This window comes from Apus apus, chromosome 6 (assembly GCF_020740795.1).
Source record: "Apus apus isolate bApuApu2 chromosome 6, bApuApu2.pri.cur, whole genome shotgun sequence".
In the NCBI taxonomy this organism is placed as follows: domain Eukaryota; kingdom Metazoa; phylum Chordata; class Aves; order Apodiformes; family Apodidae; genus Apus; species Apus apus.
This window is the reverse complement of record NC_067287.1, coordinates 19861792-19885195: the sequence shown is the minus strand read 5'-3', so window position 1 is coordinate 19885195 and position 23404 is coordinate 19861792. Positions and strand designations below refer to the sequence as shown.

The window sequence follows — 23404 nt, the reverse complement described above, 5'->3', positions numbered from 1 at the left end:
GTTCTTCTAAATATGGGCTGCAGGACTATTTAGTTATATCTACAGAGTCTGTTAGACCACAGTCTAAAACCAGCTGGTCTTTTTTTAAGACAAAATGTTTTCAGAGTGTCAGGTAAAATAGTATTTAAGTTTTTGTCATTCTTCTACAATGCATAACAACTCAGTATCAAGGGGGAAGGTTGTATTAGTTGCCTTCTTTAAAACTAATGTGCTATTAGTATGAGACTTCTGACAAGTGGCATCTTTATTGACTTGAGCAAGACTATTGGAGGTAAGAGCATCTTCAAGTTCTGTTCATCCCATGAAACAGTTACTGTATCACTAGAATAGCTCTCATGAGTTTCATATATCTCAAAATTTCTTCATTTCCAGACCCGATTTGCCAGCTTTGCAAAGACGTGCTGCGATACAGCGCGAGCTGCGTGGCTGAGCCCTGTCATTGGCTTAGATGTAGCTGAGAGAGGTGTTTCCTGCCTACAATTGTTTAGATTTGAAAAAGTGGCATTATTGTTATTGTTATTCAAGCTGAATTCTTTGTGATTCTTTTGCACTGTTACATCATCAATGTTAGTAACCTGTACAACTTCTGAATGATCAATTTCATCCTTTTTTTTCACTTGTTCCTTTCCAGAACTATGCACAACCACATTATCACTTCCATTAATATCCTTTTTGGTTTCCTCCTTATTCTGTGATCCTCCTTTTTTATTCATCTTATCTTGCACATTCCCGGCTTCCTCATCTTTTCCCTTATTGCCTGCTTCATTTTTCTCTGCTTTACAGATACTTGTACCTTCTTTTTCAGGCAGAGAGCTAAAGGATGAGACTTGATTTTGTGCATTTGCAGTGTCACTTTTCTTTTCCTCTCTCACAGCATTTTTTTCCTGAGAATCCTTTTTATTGCCCAGAGGTTTATTTGTATGTAAACTAGAATCTTCTTGAGCAAAACCTTCTGGGGGCCATGCTGGCTTATTTACTTTAGCCACTTCTTCAATAGAAAATATTTTCTTAGGTGTTTCATCATCTGTTGAAGGAGGCCATATCATTTTTAATTTACCTCTTTCTGTGGATTTTTTCATAGTATTATCCAAAATATCAGGATGAGTACATTCAGTACCTGAGTACAAATCTTGATCAATTTCTGTAACTGGTTTAGTATCAACAGGGATACTATTAATGGGATTGATTTCTTCACCATGAATATTGCCAGCTGATTTACACCGATCTTTAGAATTCCATAGTTCTTTATGCTGCTTGTGTCCAAAACCTTCATCATAATTTCCTTTTGATTTGAAAAGTTGCTTAAAATGTGGTTTACAATATATTTTTCCATGGAGAGATGCATAATTTCCCAGGCTGCAAAATAGAAGAAAATTTCTTTTATGCTTTCACATATCATAAATCTACAGTGAATTTTATGCTTGGTATTTCAAGTACCCCTAAACGACAGTTTATAGACTGAAAGGAAGAGCAAAAAGAGAGCAAATTCAATATATTTGCCAATTCTGAACACCACCACCCCCCCACAAATTTATCTTAAGCTTTTAATTGCAAATTCCTATACAATCAAAGTCAAAATTAAGAAGTCATGCTTTGTGGTTTAAGAAATAACAGAAAGCTATTCAGTTGCTGCACAGCATAGGCTTCAAGTAGAAATGTTCAACAACACTTCAGAGTTGTTAGGACCTTTTTCTTCATCATATGAATGACTGGATCCCCTGCTTTTCTACAACATAGATGGAGAAAATACAGTGCAAATTTTCTTTAGCCTTTGTGTGAACTGTAAATTTATATGTTTAGTTATATTTGCGTTCTCCTAAACGAAGTAAAGGAAATGTGTGTAACTAACCTCAAAGGTGTTAAAATCACAACAGTTAGCCTTTGCGGTCTGATAGAGCAATAAATATTGCATTTCATATAAAGGTTACAAGAGTGGTTGCTAATGCAGAGAACCATCATAACTCATTTTATGAATATGGACAACTGTGTTCAGTCGTCTTAATTTCCACGTAAGTTTCTGTATTTACTGTTTCTTGTTCATGAGCTCTCCTGAAGGTCTGTAACAGTCAGTAGGAAGTAATATGCAGAAGAATTTGGAAGGTAGTGGGATGAAACAATTCTTTAGAGAATTTAAAGGACTTGTTCCACATTGCTGTGCAGATATCAGTAGTAGAGAAGAAAAGGTGAACTCAGGTTACTTCCCTGTCAACTGAACATCCTCCAGGCTGAATAGCCCAGTTGAAAATAATTTCACCAGCTGTATTTATGCAGAGTTCTATAACTGAACATGTAGTTACTTCTTACCTTAATTGACTGCCACAGTGGTGACATCGGAAACATGATTTATGAAAATTCTGCTTGTCAGCAACCAGGCATTCCATTGGGTAAACTCTCTGTTGACAGAGTCTGCACGTTTCAGTTTCCTGAATCTGCAGTTTCTAGAACCACATATTAAAAAGTTATGAGTTAGTTTAAGCCACATATTATGATATTTTCTAACTGTGTCAGTCCACATGCTTTGTGAAAACTGTAATTTTCTTTATCCATTAACTGGTATCTCATCTGTCAATTTTAGGGCTTGCTTTGTGTTCAACCAACAGGTATACTTTGAAAGTGAAAAACTACTCACCTTTCCCTTTTCAGAAGTCCATATATTTGAAAGGGCTATTCACTTCCCTACATCAGGTGCTATATTTCCCATTTATTCATAATGATTATTTATTTTGTGAAATGAGATAGGATAATAAAAGTCTTACTACTGTAAGTGGAATTGAGTATAATGTATGCACAATCTTTGAATCTACAGCGTGATTTAGAGATCAGTGCACCGGGGCAGATGTTTGAAATTCTGATGAGGAAGTTTTGCTTAATCAGACCAGAAGCACATCAAGGAGCTCCACTTCTGTGGTGACCTGCAGACTGTACACTCATGGTATGTTATGGACATAATTATTTATGATTTCTACAATCTTTTAGACTCGATACTTCCTTTGATTTATTTCTTAAGACTGAGTTAGCTACAATTATATTAGCAAACTATATAAAATCCTTTCCTTTATTAAGTGTAAATAATTGTAAAGGAAACTTGCTATGAAACCCATGCTAGCAAATACAAATAGGGTGGACCAAATAATTACTTGTATAAATATATCTCCATTGACACTAGTAATGCCCTTTGACATCAGCAAACATTTTGGCCCCTTTCAGCATTTTGTCTGGTTTTGGTTTGTCTGCTGATATTGATTTTACAGCAATTCACAAATCAAGATGGAAAGTGATGTAGATTTTGTAACTACAGCTTTAGTTGCTATATATCTCTAGTACTCCTAATGAGAGCTGTGAAAGATGCTGAAAGAGAAATTAAATATCTTCAAAATAATGTGGAACGTACAAAAAGAATAAGCCATCAATTAAAAAAAAAAATATCCCTCAAAGAATTGTTGGTGTAGGAAGCCTCAAATGTAGCTTCAACTTAGTCTCTAAATGTGCTGACGAAGAGAGGCCAGGCAGGTGTGGAGTGCAGTGCTCCAGACATGCATCCTGCCTCTCTAGGCATGGGCTGCTCGTGGTCAGCACGGCGAGCCAAACATAAGGGACCCGCAAAGCAATTTCTTAGGTATGCAAGTGTTCTGAATGTAAAGAGGCAGGAGAGGAAAGGCACAAGCTTTGTGGCATGGAAAGAGTAAACGTAATTTTGAGGGGGAAAAAAGGTGACATGCCTCCTGGAAAAATGTCTTGCTGTGTAGTTAGACTTCGTTTAGTTGCATATTTGATAGTGAGTGTTGTGCCTCAGAAGGCAACAGTCAAGATAGAAGAAAAACAAAGGGAAAGAGAAAATTTAGGGGAGATTTATCCCAAAGCAGCTTCCAGGCCTGAGCCAATATTCACCTTAATGAAGATTAATCATGTATTGGGTGTCAAAGGAGAGGCTTTGGTAGCTGGGGGGCTGCAGAGGCAGCCTGTGCCGAGAGGCGGGAGCTGCCCCGTGCCGGACGCAGCCGGTTCCAGCCGGTTCAACCGACCCAGCGCGGGGCGCAGCTGAGCGCCTCAGCCAAGGTGGTGGGAAAACAATGCAAGAAGGGGCAAAATGCTGCACATGCAGCAAGGACCGAGGGACGTGGGTGTGAGAAACAACCTGTGAACGCCAAGGTCAGAAGGAGAGGAGGAGGCGCTGCAGCTGAGTTCCCCTGGAGCCTTTCATGGACACCCCGGGGGAGCAGGTATTTCCCTGCAGCCCGCGGGAAGGACATACAGGAGTGGATATCCACACTGCAGCCTGTGGAGGACAGCACGCTGGAGCAGGCAGATATTCCTGGAAGGAGCTGCGGCCTGTGGAGAGCCCACAATGGAGCAGGGTAAAAGTGTGAGGAGGAAGCAGCAGCAGCGAGGAACGGGTGTGTCCTGATCCCAGACCCCTGATCCCCGGCCCCTCTCTGCTCCTAGGGGTGAGGGAGGAGGAGAAGAGTAAGGACTTAAGGAGTAAGGTTGAGACTGGGGAGAAGGAGGCAGGAGGGAAGGAGTTTCAGTGTTTGTTTCTCACCATCTAATTTTATTTTTTTTTTTTGCAATAAGTTAAATATTACCAAATTCAAGTCTATTTTGCCTGTGTAAGTAATTGGCAAGTCATCTTCCTGTCTTTGTTTTGTCCCGTGAGCTTTTTCATCCTGTTTTCTCTTCCTATCTTGTTGAGGAAGGGGAATTAGAGTGGCTGAGTGGAGATCTGGCAGGTCAACCCACCACACATGAACAGTCCTAAAAAATTAGTGGGGTAAAGGCCAGTCAGTAGAGATTTGAGATCATCAATATTTACCAGATAGAAGAGATCCAAAACAAAATCCAGGGGCTTGAACATACAGACAATTCAGTATTCTACTGGTATTGGCTAGTTCTACTCACTTTCAACATGCTTAAGTGTACTGACTCCGTCTGGGATGCAGTTAATTTTTTTTTGTAGCAGGCATATATGATGTTGTTTTGGATTTGTGGCTAAAGCGTTGATAACATACCAGTGTTCTAGCTATTGCTGAACTTGCACAGCATCAAGGCCTTTTCTTCCTTCCGTTCTGACTCTCCTCCCCACTCCAAGCTAGTAGTCTGGGGAGGCACAAGAAACTGAGAGATGACAACTGATCCTAACTGACCTGCGGGATATTCCATACCAAATTAAATCATGCTCAGAAATAGAAGCTGAGGGAAAGAATGAGGAAGAGGGGACATTTCAAGCTATGGGGTTTGGCTTCCCAGGTAACTGTTCTGCATGTTAAGTCCTTGTTTTCCAGGAAGTATATAAGCATCTGCCTGCTGATGGGAGGTAGTGGCTCAGTTCCTTATTTTGCTTTGCTTGAGCCCCAGCTTTGCTTCACCTATGAATTGTCTCTACTTCCAGCCACAAATTTTCTTGCTTTTTGTTCTTCTGATTCTTTCTCCCATCCCACTGTGCAGGAGTCAGTAAGTGAGCAACGGGGTGTAGACTTAGCTGCCGGCCAGGCAACCCGCCACATTAATTAGTTGGACCACTGCCAGACTGTGCCTCATTTTACAGGATCACAAGCTACTCTTGTTTAATTCTGTTCCTGGCATGAACAGAGGTAGCAGCCTTATCTTTTTAGTGCACAGAACTGGGAAACCCAAAACAGAGCTTTATGTTCAAGAGTTATGCAGGTACAGGAGCGTTTAGCTTTGTTCTGCCATTTTTGTTGCTGTTCAAGCATCAGCAATCTGTTCAGGTGTTTCAAATGGCTGAAGCTATGGTAACATCTGGTTTTCCTACAGGATTCCATCAAAATTTAGTGCTCAAAAAAGATGCACAAAAGAGCATTTACGTTCATCATGCAGTGGCATATGTAATATTTTCATATGCATAACTTTGCAATCTAAATACCATTTAAATGTAATTTTAAAGTAAAACATGCACTATGAGAAAGAAGGGGTGTCTTATTTTAAATGTTTACTTCATTCTCATATTGTGCTTTAGTAAACTAAAAACAGATGTGCATCATCAGGACCATTATTTTATCTCTAGAGTTATTCTATGCAGGCAACTTTTTACCTCAGTTTAGAGGATGTTGCTTTAATTTTAAGCATGAGAGGTCATATGCATTCTGTGCATATTTTCTAACATGTTAATATTTCTCAAATAAAACAGTAATGATATTTTAATTTTAGTATCTATTTTTATTTTGCTCTATATAGCTCTTCAGGATAGCTCTTGTAGTGTTAATCCTCATAATGGTGGAAGAGATAGTAGCTGGAGGCTTTCACAACAATTTTTGCATCTTCAGCTTCTCAGCCTTCTGGTTTTTATGGATATCTGTTTGAATTCCTATGTCTTATTTTTGTACTACTTGCTAATCATTGCCATCAAATTTGGAATTAAAGTTTGCTTTGCTGTGGTGTTACAGAGGCTGCTGCATCTTGTGTGGGACCTTGATCTTGCCCGTTTGATTTTTGTGATGATGTTTCACCTGTACTTAATTCTTCTGAATCCTCTGTGTGCCAAGGCTGTGTTTCAACTAACTGTTTTTCCTTGTGCCCAGCATGGCTCATGTTTTGCTCCACTGAGGTTCCATGTACCATTTGAATTACCACAAGGTCTTCATTGGTCACAGGTGAAGGCTGCATTTCAAATGTCCTCTGTGCCATTGTGATATGTCTGTTTTCAGTGTCTTCTGTACGGACAGCTTCATTCTTAAATCTCTTACTAAAGTTGTCTCTGGCAGAAGTCAATGGCTGAGACTCAAAATGGTTTATGCTTATTGTCACACTTCTTTGAAGCTCTTTCAGCTCAGACCTCTGCTGCAAGAAGTTAAGGAGATCCACTGGGTAGAGCTGCCCAAGTTTATCCAGGTTCTGTTCTTCCAGCATGTGCCTTAGCATCTTTACAGTACTGCTTGAAACTTCTCGGATGTGAGTTTCATCTGATGTTTGTTCCTCATCATGATAAATGGGAGAGCTGGACAAGTCAGTGCACTGGGAAGTTGCCATCATTTCCAATGGAGCTTTTGCATGAGCAGTGCTTCCATATTCATGGGATCTGGAGCAAATAATTACAGAAGTTGCAGTTCCATCCTGTTTTTTCTTTGGTGTAGAATTTTCCTGTAGTTTTCTTGCTGAAGTAGTAGCAGTAGAAGATAAACTGACAGTCAATGGCAATGTAATTTCCTGGTACGTACTTTCCATCTTTAGGGAACAAAAGTGGTTGTTTTTTTTAAAGTATAGTAACATAGAAAAGAGTTTTTCTATTCTTCAAAAAAGCTAGTTCTGCAAGGATACAAGCAATAAGATCTAATAAGATCAGGAAAAACACAATCTGTCAGGTATTGTTCAGAATGCATAAAACCAATATTTTGAACCAAGAGCTGTGCTATTTGCACCATAGAATATGTGTGAGAAGAAATGTGGAATTCATACAAAATGCAAAATGATGATTGAGCAATCTTGGGGTTTTTGCAGCAATAAATGCAGACTTTGTGTTATAAGCATAATGTAAAGTTATGCAGTGGCTTATGCTCATTTTAATTTCTTCTGGAAGTGACATTTTCTATGCTTCTGAGAATATGTGGTGACAGAAATTATACATATTTACAGATTCAAAACAAGAAAAGAGGAGACTATTCAGTAGAGGACAGGAATGCAACATTTTTTTATAAAGGTCTACTTTGAATTCTGTTTATCATGTACTGTAAGTACTTGTCAAGTTTTCTTAGGTACTTTGTATTATGTTACGTGCCCTTAATTCCTAAAGTTCACATATTCCTACCACTTGTATAGGTTACATTTTTAATAACAGTCAAAGCAGAAATTCTGACTGCATGATGGACCAGTGTCTTAAATTCATCTCTACTAATTTGTATGAAGAAAGATCCCGCTTATAAAACCACAGACCTTTACTTCTTTTGCAGATGTTGCAGTCTCTCTGTCAGAGTGAACAGCCTTTTCCTGAGCTGTCCTTTCAATCTGCGCTTTTAAAATCTGTGTTGCAGGCTTTGGGAGCTCTTCATTCTGAGCTGCATTGATTACTGCAATGGAAAGAAGAATAAAAAAGATATTTTTTCTTCCACCCTACATTTTATGGAATTGACTTTATCAGTGAATTATAAAACATGATTGCATCAGAAAGCTTGTACTTAGTCTTGCAGAAGTCTGGAGAGAACTTTGATCATGAGCCATACAGAGGACAACAGAATAGTTATTGAGGGACAAGTTACCACTTTCTGTTTTGCCACACCTGAGTGCTGTGGCAGGGCTAAAGGTTGACTGGGGTCTGTGGGTAAATAAATATATGTGAATCCTTGTACGAGGGCTAAACTGCAGTAGCATCTTAACACTGTGGTCATATCCTGCAGGGCTATTCAGTGCAGCTATAAATTGAGCCTTTCTCATCCACAATTTTGTATATACATGGGCTCATGTTTGCCTGTGTTTTTAGACAATTCTTCAAGTCCCCAGTTCTTTCAAACAACTGAACACGTATTTAAAACCACCTCCTTATGCTATGTCTTTATACTGACTTCTTAAGTTGTTTCATAAGTTTCGTAAGAACTGGGAGAACTGGGCACTTTCATGTTTGTATGCTAAGAGCAATACATCTGTGGGAGTAAAGACTTTTGCTGTTGCTCATTTGTGAGCCACTTCTTACCTGTTTCATCAGTGTGCTGAGTGAATGTAGAAGCCATTTTTATCTCATTAGTAACTTGCTCATGATGAAAAACCTGTGCAAAAAACTTTCATTTTACTACAGGATTTAATGCAATATGTAAGAATTTTCCATACTTCTGCAACTGTATTTAAAGTGTTACATCAAAGAAAAATATGAATGGGAAATCTAATTAATTACCATGCTAAAACAGTAATACATCAAAAACACTTAATAAAACACCTTTAAAATTATCATGTAAGACCTAATGAGGGAGGCTATCAGCAGAACATCCAGATCTTGCTGTACCATGTGGTAAAGGAGGAGGAAGCAAAGCAGGTATGCATTAGCATCTTAGCATAAGTATCCAATGACATCATGATTAAGTAATTTAGTTACCTTTTGTGTTTGAGAGGCTTCCATTTGGCTGTCTTTGGAGATCATTTCATTGCACTTCTCTTCCCTGGTGTTGCTTGGTACGGTGTACTGGCTGCTACTTGATGTTTCCTAAAGAAATAAAAATAATCACACATTAACAGCTAATAGTAGATGGGATTTTTTAATAGTAGATGGGATCTTTCTTTTTTTTTTTTTCTTTTTTTTTTTTTTGCTTATGAAGGGCTTTCACATATGAATTCTGTTCTAAATGGTGTAGCTAGAAAAGTCATTTTAAGCAGAGTACTGTTGCTATTATGATTGATATTTGTTGCCATAAAAATTAAAACAGGCTTTTTTATAACACAGGAGATGACAAGTCATTTCTGTTACTGCAGACAGATTTTGACCAGCCAGTATAGAAACCTGCATGAATATGTACAATGTATACTCAGACTGGAAGAGGATGAAGGTGGCTAGGAAGGCTCATTCTGGCTTTACATACTGTGTTACCTATCAGCAGCCATGAGACTAATGCAACTTTGTAAAAGGTATTATAATAATAGGTCTGTATAAGAAATGCTGACTTCCTGCATATGCTTTATACAGCTCTGCCAATGAAAAAATCATGCTGAATTGCAGCTGTGAAAAATATGACCCTGAGGCTAACCAGAAGCTCCTATAAAATATACAGGGTAGCACTGTGTCTGCAAGTCTGACAACTGCAGTGTGATAAACAGAGCACATCACTGAGCGCTTAAAGCACTGTGCAAGATGTCTATGTAATCTGAGGTTGTCTATGTTTAGTTCAACTCCATATTCTGGCAGTTGTTTTCTTATTTAAAGCCTTTCACAGAACATGTGTTACGTCACATTACCTGTGTCCATGGAGTACTTTGAGATTTAGTGGTTAGAAAACATAAATCCTAAGGATTGATACTGTTAAGGTGCCAGTGCTGTTTCCTCTTTCTTGCACACTAGTGTGTACACAGAAGCATCTAACAATTTCACTCACGTCAAATGAAAATTTCTTCTTCCTTTGTGAGAAGGAAGCTTGCCTATTAGTTTCTACTGATAATAAGCCTTCAAATGAACGGAGGTTTGCGTCCCTCCAGCTGGAACTTCCCAAGTGTTCAATATAATGTGAACGTGAAGGAAGGGAAGCAGCACTGTGTTTCTGAGATTCCTGCTATATATCTAGTGCAAGAGAGAGCTGTAAGTTTAAGCATGTCAAGTCCTGGCACCTTCTTGAATTCCAGCTAACTGGGGGGCAAAAAAATTGAGCTTTGCCTTAGTCATCCCATGAAAAAGCATATATTTATGGGATTTATTTCACCTTCAAACTATGGAGTGCTTATACTGCTTACATCATCACTAACAATTCCACTGCATTGCCCTTAATTTCTGCCATACAGTAGGCAGCAGTGGCTTAGGATGTGTGGCAGAGAAACAGCATGCATTCCCATCATAGGCTTTAGGAATTCTCTTCCACCTCTCTGCTGCTAAATCATCTGTTTCAACTGTAAGATGAATTAAAGCCATATGAACAAAAGGTAGAATAAATTTTCTGATTGCTGGCCCAGTAAATAATTTAGTGCATTAACAGTATCAAAATTAGTCACATATAGTGTAAAGTTTGAGCTGCCAAAGTGAGATGAGGGTTGAAGAGAGCAAGTCTGAGCACGGTTTTCACTTGCAAGTTCTGTAAGTGCAACAGTTGTGAGAGAGCTGCACAACATGAAATGTGTAGCTAACCCGGCATCAAGATGAAAAGAGGCAGTGCAAAGAAAATCAAATTTTCCATCTATTCTCTGTTGAATGACTGTGTGTAGGTGTATGTATAATACACCTTTTCATTTTATATGGGTATGTTGCTCAATATATTTATGCATATATAAGATCTTTTAATTTAAGATACGCTTATCTGTTCTGATGTGTGTGTTTTAGATACGTAAGTCAAGCTCTTATTACTGGAAAAGCTCATTCATGATAGTCATTATGGGTCCTTTGAATGATGTGGGGTATTGAAAAGGAATATAATTAGACTTAATTTAGTCAGGAAGCAAATCTAATCTGAATGTCACTGCTGCTTTATTGCTGTAACTTTGGTACTGCTTAGGAAGTAGTTGCCATATTGTAAAAGATTATAATTGTTTAATGCGACAGCTATGGCAGTCTAAAATGCAGCCTAAACATTATGGGACAGATTTTGACAGTATAATTACATGTCCTTTCTCTGGGCATGCAGGGAGGAAGAAGGACTTGGAGGTTCTTATGTTTTCTGTGTCTGTAAAGATGGCTAATTGAAATCCCAGTGTCAGAGTAAAATGGTGCTTGTTTATTATTTCAAACAAGTGGAGAGCAGGAATACCTGTGGTTTCCTCTCTCCTTGGTAAAGGCCAACTGTTGGATATAGGATAGGATATCCTGTAGTGTACCTCATGTATTGAATTTGCATGGCAAGACTTTGGAAGTAGGGTGAGGCTACAGGGGTAACCTCCCTTCTACCTAGAAGCTAGAAGCTTCCCCTCTGTCCAATAGAGCCAATGCCAACTGGCTCCAAGCTGGACCTGCTGCTTGCCAAAGCCAAACCCATCAGTGATGGTGGTAGCACCTTGGTGCTAACATATTTAAGAAGGAAAAAAAAACATGTGCAACTGCAGCAAGAGAGAGTAGTGAGAATAATAGGTGAGAGAAACAAAGCCAGTGAAGAAAAGGGGGAGGAGGCACTCCAAGCACCAGAGTGGAGATTCCCCTGCAGCCCATGGTGAAGACCATGGTGAGCCAGGCAGTCCCTCTGCAACCCATGGACGTCAGTGGTGCAGATATCCACCTGCAGCCTGTGGAGTACCCCTTGTCAAAGCAGGTGAATGTGCCCAAAGGAGGCTGCGACCCCATGAAAGGGACCCATGCTGCAGCAGTTCATGAAGAACTGCAGCCCATGGGAAGGACTCACATTGGAGAAGTTTGTGGAGAGCTGTCTCCTGTGGGAGGAATCCTACACTGGACCAAGGGAAGAGTGTGAGGCGTCCTCACCCGAATAGAAAGGAGCAGCAGTAAACTATTTGTGACAAACAGACCTTAACCCCCCTTCCCCATCCCTCTGTGCCACTGGTAGACAAATTGGGAGTGAAGTTAAGCCTGGGAAGAAGGGAGGAGTGGGAGAAGGTATTTTAAAGATTTGGTTTTATTTTGCATTACCCTGCTCTGATTTGATTGATAATAAATTAAACTAATTTTCCCAAGTTAAGGCTATTTTGCTCGTGATGGTAATTGGTGAGTGATCTCATCCTGTCCTTATCTCAACCCATGAGCCTTTTGTTGTATTTTATTTCCCCTGTCCAGCAGAGGAGGGGAGTGATAGAGTGACTCTGGTGGGGACCTAACATCCAGCCAGGGTCAGCCTACCACACTCCATTAATTTTTGGCATGTTTTGTAGACCCCAAAGATTTTGGAGTATATTTTGTAGAATTATTTGATGGCCTGCATGGGATAAGGTTGCTCTTACTGAGCAGTGTAAATTGCACCTCCCATACAGGACTGTGGCTGAAGATTATGACCTAGATTTAATGCCAGTTAAGAGTTATGCTTGTGGGAACTTGATCCCTATATTTCTCTGTGGAGTGCGCAATTGCTGCTGTACTGTGAATTATTAAATCAAGAAAGGTTATTTAATCAACCAGATTCAGCATCATGGTGTGCAGGAGCTGTGCAGGACAGCAGGACAGAGCAGGAACTCAGATTCATTTTTGGTGGCATGAGTGGAAAGACAGCTATTTCAGTTGCTTTTCCCGTGGCGCAAGAATCACCTTTCATTTACTTTTTGTTTATTCTATGTCATATCATGAGTGAGCTTCAGAAAACACTGTCTGCTGGGTGGTTGTTGGTATACTTCTAGCTCACAAATGGTTTCTTAAGGTCATTTTATTTTTATTTCAAACTTCCAATCACCCTTCATTCTCTTAGGTCTGTTTCAAGCCACCCTTTATAAGGGCTGCTGGCCTTCCCATGCATATCTGTATGGTACTTCAGTCAGAGGGCTCTAGTGTCCTCTTGTGTCTCTGGATAATAAGTAATTCTAACCTAACACAGTACCATTTAAAAACCAGATATGCAAATCTGACAATAAATGTATATGTTTTGTTAGAGGAGTGCATTTTTATGTAGGCATTCAGATTCTGTTACTGAAGAGAACCGTAATCGCTACATGCATTTTATGTTAGTGGCCCATCCATCAATTCTAGTGCCTCTGTGCTGCAATAATTTAGATAGAATTCTTGTTTCAAAATGTGCAAAGATTTGAATTTCAGTAACTGTTCTGTGTATTTTAGACCAAGGCTTGCTTTTTTATGTTGCAATTTCCTTCTGTTCTGACAACAGACAAAACATACTTTCTCTTTCAAAAATAAAATTGCATAAGGCTTAGAATGTGTATGCTGTGTTCATGTGTAGGTAAAACATATATACAATTCTATATGTATCTATGTACATATTGTTCAAGGAGATCAAATGGCCCAAAAGCTTGTTCAAGCACAAGAGAGCCTTGTACTCCCTCACACTTGAAGTATATTGCTTTTAGTTGAACTGTATATTATGGTCATCACATTGGCTATGTGGGAAGTTGGCTAATACAGTATTGTTTATGTATTGGCATTTTTAGAAGTTATGGTTCTAAATTATCAGTATGTACAAAATTGCAGTTCTTTAGGCAGCAGTGGAAAGTAAATACTGAGCTTAAAGCTTCAGTTACAAAATTAGTAACAATAGAATGACTGCCTGATTATTTTACTTGGTGTGGATCTTAATTTCTTTCCCAAAGCTATGTTTTTTTCCTGTTTATGTTCGTACTGTGGTATCATCTGCACATTAGTACTGTGAGAGTCTGTGAGTAAGTCTGTGAGTGAGTAAGAGCTTCACTTACCTGTACTTCATCTGTATGATTTGTCAGCCATGCTTAGTTGCATGTATATACTTAGGGTGTTCTGGGCACTATTTAGAAGATTTTCACTAAAATATAAGGTTTTTACCATTCACTAACATTTTCCTGTTATTCAATCTTATCCTCTGCAGTTGCTAGAAAATTGCCAATTGCTACACGAGCGGTCTAAAAAAAATTGCCTGGAATGACCCCCAAATGAAGGAGATGTTGCTATACCTGTGTCATTCCTGACACAAGATACTATATTGTTGAGTGAATATCAGGTACTTGTCCTTCCTCTATGGAAGGTTCAGTTCACTTGCCAGAAATGGCTTATTTCTGACACTCGCCAGTGAGACTTTGTCTGAGCAGCTTGTTAGCTGAGCTGGTGTAGCAAACCACTCCAGGCCAGCATTTGCTAAGGAGTAACATCAAAGGTCATGACCTCTTCTCAGCTTGGTGGCTGACCATAAAAAGTCATAAAGGTTGTCAAATTAAATATCATGTCACTAAACAAACTCTGCTTGAGTGTTTGAGCATGTGGCAATTCAGTGATCAGTTTTCATTGCTGCTCACCATTCTGGTTAGTGCATCTTGCTAGTAATATGGTGCCTTTGACAAGGCACCAGTCTACCTTACAATGAAGAGAGCTATGAGTGACAGCTGCCTGAGAAAAACCAGAAAGATAAATAGTTATCAGTAGCATATTTGATGTCAATATTTTGAATGAAAAGCTGTGCACTTCGTATGCAATACTTGAAGGTGCAGCAAAATGTTCACCTATTTAGCTTCTTTATATTAACTTGTGTTAATAGTTTGACTTTATCCAGATCTGGAGATCTGTCTTCAAACTATATGATTTCTCAGTTTTACCCTGGAATTTATTCAGTGACCTTGAATAATCTTTCAACTACCTAAGTGTATAATCCCATTTTCCATGAGAGTGCAGTTACATTATATAGAAATGGAATGTTATGGTCTTGCAGTAAGTTATTTAACCTAAATTTAAAGATTGTTCCATGTAGTCTGAGTGATTTTATTTCCTGTGAACTTGACTAATTCTGCTGATGATTTCAGAGAGTGTCCTCAACTAGCCACAGAGGACAAATACATGGATAAGTATGCTTAGAGGTCCTATCTTTGTTGATGTAGAGCTATCATAGTGGCTTTGAGGAGAACTAAATGTCACTACTGGGCCAGGGAAAATGCATCTTCTCATCACAGAAATTAAATAATTTGGTTCTAAGTCAGAGAAAAAGTCACATAACTTCTGTACATGTCTGCATTTCTTCATCCAGATAAATGGCAGCTAGGTTGGATCATGTCATCAGAGAAATATGTGCATAACATGTCCTGTTACCAAAGATTAAGCTCCAGTGTGGTTATGTCCCACTATTTGGAGATTTGTCTTCATGGCTTAAAATGCTTTGATACATCTGCAACAAACTGTCTTCTCCCTTAAAAACTGGAGGTTTGCTTGTTGTCTATGCAAATTGTTGATACTGGTATTAATGTGTAAGAAAGGAGAGATGACTGGTAGATATGATGATACGTATTTAACACACAAACAAACATGGCAGAATGCTGATGTGCCCTGTTCTACAAAGCTGGAGAGCAATATTTCTTAAAAATCTCTCCAAGAAGTGCAGGATGGCAAAGCAATTTAGTGAGTCATTACTGTTTTTCAGAGTGCACAGGACAGATCGTGCTTTGTGTTTTATGATAGGAGATTTCATAAATCCCAAATCATTATCTCCTACAAAAATTTTTCATGATATGTGCTAACAAACTAATAAAATGTAAAGACCTTTTATCTCAAATAATGCTTAGCTGCTGCTTTGTTCTACTTTTGTGTAGCATCTGGGTTCTTCAGTGCAATTTTTTCCTCTGTTTATGGGAGTTGATTAGATTTTATTCAATGGAAGCAGGAAGCTCCTTTGGACAGAGTGGCTTAACATCGCATCAAGTGCAATATATGCAAAATATCACAATGATACTTGATAATGAATTACAGCCTTATAAAAAATATCCATTATAAAATACTGCCTTGGGAGTAATCTGCCTTAATAATCTATTTGCTGTAAGTCCAGTATTGTCTATATTGAGTGTTTGTCTGCATAAAGAAATACAATTCCTGTAGTAATATCCCAAAGAGAAAATTCTATGAGTAGGGATGGTAGGGAAACATTTTATTCTCTTCAGTAGCGCAAAAAATCATATTTTTTCCTCAAGTTATCTAGCAGGGCATACCTCATTTGTTTAGTATTAGAAATTCTGTTGTTACCTGTACAGGTTTCTGCTGGTACCGAGGAAAGGTCTTTTGTAAAGAGATCATCCGCACTTTCTCAAATTGTTTCCTCACCGCTGCCAGGCCGCCAGGCACCGTGCAGAACTTGGTTTTCTCAGAAGTCTAGAGAGATAAAATGAGGCAAGTTGTTTTCCATTTGAACTAAGAATGTACTTCTATGAGATGATTTTATGTATTTTTTTTAAGTGGTTAATAACATTATGCTATAATGCTTATAAATTTCAAATGGAAAATTTGGTAACACTTGGTTATGTCTCTTATAGGCAACTTGCACTCATGTAATCTGTAAACCCTACTTATTTTAGCAGTACACATGAATGAACATTAGCATGCAGAATAGATATGGTGCTAAGTAAGACACTTATTTTTCAGGTGTTGCCATCAAAATACAAAACATATACGTACTGTTAATATTAACTGTTCAATCTCATTTGCCCATTTTAGGACTTTTACTTGTCAACCAAAAATTAGGACCTACAAATGATGAAGTTCTTGCAATCTAGAATTTATTTAACACTAGTTGCTAAATGCTCTTGTGTAAAATAGGTACTAGTGTAGCTGCATATTCATTTCTGCCTAAAGTAGTTTCTGAGGACTCAGTGGTTTCCTCTGTAGTTTTAGGGTTCAGTAATGTATTTTCTGCTAAATAACACCCATCTTTGCAAGAATTACTCAGATAACCATAGACAGTGTTTCTGGCAAGTTCACAGACGACTGCACAGGAGCCATGTGTTGAGATATGCAGAACTAAAGGCCAATGTATATTTGAAAAATATGGTTTGGCTTGAATCTTTAGCACCAAAAGGAGTAGGTCCCATCTACTTGATTGTCAGTAGCAATCACTTTCTAGAGCAATCCTTCTCTTCTGTTCCCTCTTGTACTTGTCTGTCCTGAGATCTGTTGCATTCTGAGTTGCCACCTGGACCTCTGTAGTTTTTCAGTAGATATTGTAGAAAAACACGGAGAGACCTTCAAGCAGGCCTTTGTGAAGTGATCTTTCTTCAGTAACAATGCTGCCAAAGGTCACAAGAGTGCCCTTACCTTTAGGCTCCCTGTTATAGTTCTGTCTGATTTACAGAAATTAGTCTGGCCCAGTATACAGTAAGAAAAAGGTGTTGTTTCCATGTGCTGCAAGTTTAGTGTAAACAAAGACCATTGTCATTCTAACATTGTAGCAAGGCAGCATAATGCCTCCATTTCCTGATACGAGGGTGCTGAGCTAGCACTTCTAGATAGGATTTTAAGATATGGTAAAAATACACTTTTTCCCCCTAAGTATTTCTGCAGAACTGAGGCAGATTTTCTTGATTTCCCTGGCTAAGATCTGAAGACCCAATTTTAAGATGTTCCTGACTGATAAGTAAAGATGTGGTGAAGTCATCTTGCTCTATTTTAATATATTATAAATTCTGTTAGCCAAACTCTTTATGTGCTACTTGGTATTAATTTTAAACTTTGCTGTAAAATACCTAATCCCTATTGACAGACATGTAGAGAGATGAGTAAAACAAAATTTAAAAATGGTTTTCTAAATATTTTTTCATATAATGCCCATTTTAAAATATATTCTTAATGAATCAATACTTTTTTCATACACTTTGTCACATAGAGCTGCTGTTTTAAAATGCAGCAATTTCAAGTTCTTTAGTTTGAACAGCAAGAGGTCTAGATTTAATGTGCTTTGGAATATGATTTTATTATTTCATAATATTTTCAGTAATGCAGAAACTGCTGGGGTTTGTCATTATGAGCTGAAAGAATAACTGTTGCTATTTTTTCTCAAGCCTACAGTTCTAGTAAATGCAGTTCATGCAATAGTGGAATAAAAAGAGCAATCCTTCCAATGAATTAAAGGGAATCACGCAAATGACCAAAGCATGAAAAATCTCATTTTTCATGAGAAATCATGTAGAGACAGACTGATGCATCAATATGTTTGCTAGGTAGACTTAGTTTCAAATTTTGATCCTCATAGTAATTCATCAGTCAGCTTGTTTAAATAAAGAATGTAGGATATGTCACTATGCAAAGCAAACACGAAGCTCAGATAAGGAACCATTGATGTCTTACATGAGTGAAGGAGTTGCTGCTGTCTCTGTTGGACACAGCAGCCTTGTACAAAGCCATTCTTTCTTTCAAGGAGACAGTCTCCTGGGAATCCAGTGGTGTGTCATCGGCCCTGGGAGCGCTCTCTGTAGATAGTCCTCTTGCTGGTCTGAGAGAACCCACTGTAAGTACAAACACGTATCATTCCAAGTTTATTGTAGATTTCAGTTGTTTAGTGATGTTTCATTGGAGTATGTTTTAGTCAGTTTAGTACTACTAAAACCTAATTGAAAATTATCTAAATTACAAACTACATGTTAACCTTATTTTGTCATGTGAAGGTTATAGACTTATTTTAAAGCATCTGCAATTCAGCCACAATGAATGTGGAGATAATAGTTCAGAATACTCCTGAAAGAGCAGCACTGAGTTATTAGCTCTAGGATTCTTTTTTTTTTATTATTGCTTTCTACATTTGGATGACGGTGTTAAAAGAATTCCCAGAAAAATACCTTAAATTTAGAGTAAAGGTATTATTCTTTCTTGTTACAGACAAAGGGAAAAAAAAGTATGTTGTGAGCATCTCTCTTGTCTGTGGTCACAGGCAGAAAAGGTTTCATATAAACCCACAGGCTGGAAGTCCCTCTTATCCTGGCAAGATTTTTCTACAGTGCCTGAAAAATTGGATTGAATGGTACTGGAGGAATGGCACTCCCATACTTCTTGGGAGGGAAGGGAATATCAACACTTCAAAAAGATGTATTTTAGTAACACCACCAGAATCTAATTCTTTAATCCTTAGCCAAACAGTGTTAGTTTATTTTTAAAGGCTAATTGAATAATATAGGGCTACTGCCAGCATGAGATTTGTAGGCCATTGCTTTAATTTTCAAGAATGTTTAGGATTTTAAAAACTTTCTTGTTATTGTTCTGATTCAATAAGGGAGTCTTGGATTCTACCTAATCATAAGCATGTTAATAGTTTCATTAAGCACAATGGGAATACTCATGTGCTTAAAGTTAGATGTGTGATAAAATCCTTGCTGATTTGGGGCCAATGAATTTAATGGACTGTTTAAAAAACATTTTAATAGATACATATTATTAGCCACCTGGGGAGTGAAGGTAATAGAAACTATTCTCTTGTTAGCTTTTAAACAGGAAATACTATTTCTTTAGAAGTTAGCTGTGTAATAATGTGAAACTTTTTGTGGTGGTATGAGATTATATGATCTGAGCTTTTACTGATTTTGCTTTAAGCTTTTGCTCATTCAAGAGGATTTAGAGCTGCAGTATCTTCTGATTCTTCAGATATAAATGTGGGCTTGTGATGAAATAGTTTGTAAGAAGAGCCTCATGTTTACCAGGATGAAGTATGTCAACAAAAAGCTTTTTGCCTTTGTTATATGGGACTTATACAATAGTATCTATTTCCGAGAATTTAATTATTTCATTAATGACAAGTTACATCAATTCTGTAAAGTAAATGGAGCTTGACAAATCTGCCGTACCTAACAGGACTCGAGAATTCTGGATTTCTGCCTTGTTTTCCAATGATGTGAGTACATTAGCTATCCCTAGTGGGCTTTCCAGGTTTTCACATTAGGTTGAACAGTAGTATGAGCATTGCCTTCATTGTTTTTCAGTGGTGACAGTAGAAGTTGTTAGTAAGCAGCCATAGAGCTTGCTGTAAATGGTATTTAATACTTCTTCTAGGAAAATAAGTTTTTGGCGTAATTGCAGTATTTACCAATAATCTCCGTAGTACTTTATTAGTGTAAGGGTATTGCTTTTGCTAAAAAATTGAAGCAAGTTGACATATATTCTCACTGGGTATAGAAAACTCAAAACTTATAGTGATGGGAGAAATAATCTATAGATCAGCATGGTCTTATATTTTTCAGGACTTGAATATGTATTCAAGTGCAGAGTTGCAGATTTCAGTGCCTAACTTCAGCTATTAGAAGTTTAAGAGTTTTTATCAGAGCTTTCAAACACTCAAATGAGTCTATAGGGAATTTACTTCTCATAAGACTGTCTGAATGTAAAATTGGGTATTACGGTTCTCACAGGAGCACAGAAAAACATTATACCCTATGGGTCTGTCACATTTTTAGAGAAGCTTCATTTGTAAGAGGCATAAATTGTTGACTGTGCATTTTCACATATTTCATATCCCTTGTAATTCCTGATGGACTAAAAAATGCTTCTGAAACGTACTGTGTCCAACTTAGAGGCAAAGTGGGTATGGAATGCAGGAGTCTGTTCTCTTGTTAGAGAGAAAAAAGAAAGGCTTTGAACCAGGAGAAGGAAAAAATTAAGGTCCTTACAACCATAAGATAAAAAGATACCTCAAAAACTTGAGAAGATTTAGAGAAGACCCACAGAAAATACTCCCACATGGAGAATTGCAGCTATGTCTAGTTGACAGAAGTGGGATGGTCATAGAGGATAATCATCCTTCCAAGAAGAAATTAGCAGGTGTTAAAGATCTCTTTAATTTTGTAGGAGAAAAAGGAAAAAAAGGTACACAATGGTTAAAAGTTAAGCCTAATAAAGGATCAGGTATTTAGTTTGCATGATGAGCATAATAAACATATTAGCATTAGCTATATAATGTTTTGTGCACTGGGATTTCTTTTTCCTTTTGATCTTCTGAAGTCTGGAATTGCTAAACATGCAGGCTAGATATCTTCTGATCAAAAAAATAGTGGATTCAGTAATTGGTTGATATTATTAAGATGGCAGAGTAGACAGAACTTTTTATGCTATTTATTTGTGTAATCTGTAGTTTTACATGAAGTCAAGTCCTAGGCACTCAGAAGTCAGTAAGTGATTTTCTGTCAGAAAATTTTGTCATCCATGTTCTTCTTCTGTTTGAACAAACCAAACCACAGATACATACACTGATACCATCAAGCAGTGGTCTCCAAAGGGAGATGTGTGCACCCAAGAGGGTGCAAGACAGTCAGTTGAGGGGCAAGAAGAAAATATTTTTTGTAAATAAACACTTTTTAAAGGAAAATATTAAAAAAAAAAATCATCCATCCTTTTTCTTTAATATCTGTTTGTGTCTATGTTACCTAATGTACAGAATGTATTAGTGGAGTAAACGTATACAATTTATAGATAAACACAGATACAAACATTGGGTGTGCATGCTGTGTCTGATAGGGGTGCACCATTGAAAAGGTTAGGAAACCACTGTCTTAGAGATCAACATGGTAATGCTAACCTTCAGACCTCTTCCTGTGGCCATTTTCTGATGACATCTTTTCAAAGATTGCTCTCCCTCTCTTCACACTAGACTCCTTTGGAGAATTGACAGAATGGCTCCCAGGATGACTCTTTAATGCTGATGAAGGTGAATTTCTCTCACTGTCTGTTTCCTATTAGAAGACATCAAGAGAATGTGTGTTAAAAGTTATTGGTAGGAAGTAGATGTGGGTTTTGGGGGGAGAAGAATGTATGAAGAAAAAGAGGCAACAGATTAGAAGGGGGTGCTATTTTGGGAGAGATGTTCTCCAGAATATCATAGGATAAGTTTCTGTAGCGCTGCAGGTTGTGGTTTCATGTTTGCTGCCCACTTCATAGTTTAACAGACAGTGATACTTGGCAATCTTATTTTGGCATTTTTTATACATGGTTTCTTCCACAAGAGAAGTGTTGTGGAGGTCATAGGAATCACAATAAAAGGGAAGTTGATGGAGTTAAATTTATTAATTTATTGGTTTGTAAAAATATGTAAAAACATGAAATGATGGCTTGGAGACCAGATGTACATGGGCATTTGTATTTCAGACATTTGATTTTCAATTCGACTGTGACCTATTGACTGAATTTAGTTTATCACAATAGTGGATCAATGTCCCATACAGATAGTTTATTTATGTATGATGAAATGATTGTTTATCTGTAGCATCTCATCATCACACTCTGGCCTTAGCCATTTGAGGCAAACTGAATAAATTATTGCTAAGCAGACTTTAATGCTGCTGAAGCTGGTGTTTTGGGCTTCTTCTCCTTTCTTCCATGCAATACGTTACTCAGGATAGAGTTGTACACAATGGCTGTAAAATCTCAACTACAGCTCTTATATTAAGTAACTTATTAAGTAACTGAAACAGCTGGAATAGCAAAAATATGGTGGTTTGTTTTTTGGTTTTTCTGTTGTTTTTTTTCCAAGGGAATAACATGAAATGTCCACTTTTACTGTCATGTAAAAGACATGGTGATATCCAAAAAGAGAGTAGGTAGGTGGTTGGTCTGATGACTGCATAAATCTCTCCAGGAAGATTTTTGCCAGAATTTTGCAGTATTTATTTGCCAGAGCCCTTAATATCTTAAATGGCATAAGTTTTAAAAATGTATTGCCTTCATTAGACTACTTCCTTCTTATTGTTTGGAGACAGCTTTATTATTGTATACCAGTTTAATGTTACCCTTGTATATGAACTCACTGAAGTAACTTCTGACTGCTTTTAGACTTAGATATTATGCATTATGTGTAACAAGGAGCAGAATTTGACCCCTGAATTGATTACCCTACATTGGAGAGCATTTTCCAGTAAATAGTTAAAAAAAGAAAAAGGAAAAAAAAGGAAAATATTTTTAATGCAATGCAACTTAATGAATCCTCAAATAAAACCCTTACAAAGAAAATTATGTAAAATAAATTGTAAAAAGCCATTTTCACAGTAACGTATAAACCATTACACATTAACCTCAAATTTTATGAAACTAACATTTCAAGCATTGGAAATATACTTTTAAATATACTTTTTAAATGAGTGAATCATGAATGTTCAAAGGCGATTGTGCTTCACCCATCTTTAATAAATTTATGCTTTTCTCATAGCTGCTGCTAGCTTTTATCTTAAATATGTGTTGTACTTCAATTCTTGATCTGTAGTCTTTATTTGCAAGAATATTCCTTTCAGTACATGTACAATAGGTAATGTCTTGTGGAAACTTATAATTTTATAACAATATGTCTGCTTCTCTGAGTTATGGTAGCTTTTGCTTGAGATGAGCTGAGAGACTTTTACATGATGTTCCAGCACTGAAACAAATGACTGATGAGAGCATAGAGGCTGAAGATGTTTTATTACCTTAAGTATT

General features: G+C 37.6%; 1 protein-coding gene across 1 annotated transcript in view; it reads right to left on the bottom strand.

Moving 5' to 3' along the window:
• Positions 1-362: 362 nt before the first annotated feature.
• Positions 363-23404, bottom strand: part of XIRP2 (xin actin binding repeat containing 2) — a 38863-nt gene continuing 15821 nt past the window's right edge. Inside the window, exons 2-9 of the mRNA XM_051623209.1 lie at positions 21519-21672; positions 18308-18465; positions 16214-16339; positions 9035-9142; positions 8639-8711; positions 7885-8018; positions 2305-2438; positions 363-1356 (exon numbers count right to left, since the gene is read on the bottom strand). Of these exons, the coding sequence (XP_051479169.1) occupies positions 363-1356; positions 2305-2438; positions 7885-8018; positions 8639-8711; positions 9035-9142; positions 16214-16339; positions 18308-18465; positions 21519-21672 (1881 nt within the window). The remainder of the gene's footprint in view (positions 1357-2304; positions 2439-7884; positions 8019-8638; positions 8712-9034; positions 9143-16213; positions 16340-18307; positions 18466-21518; positions 21673-23404) is intronic.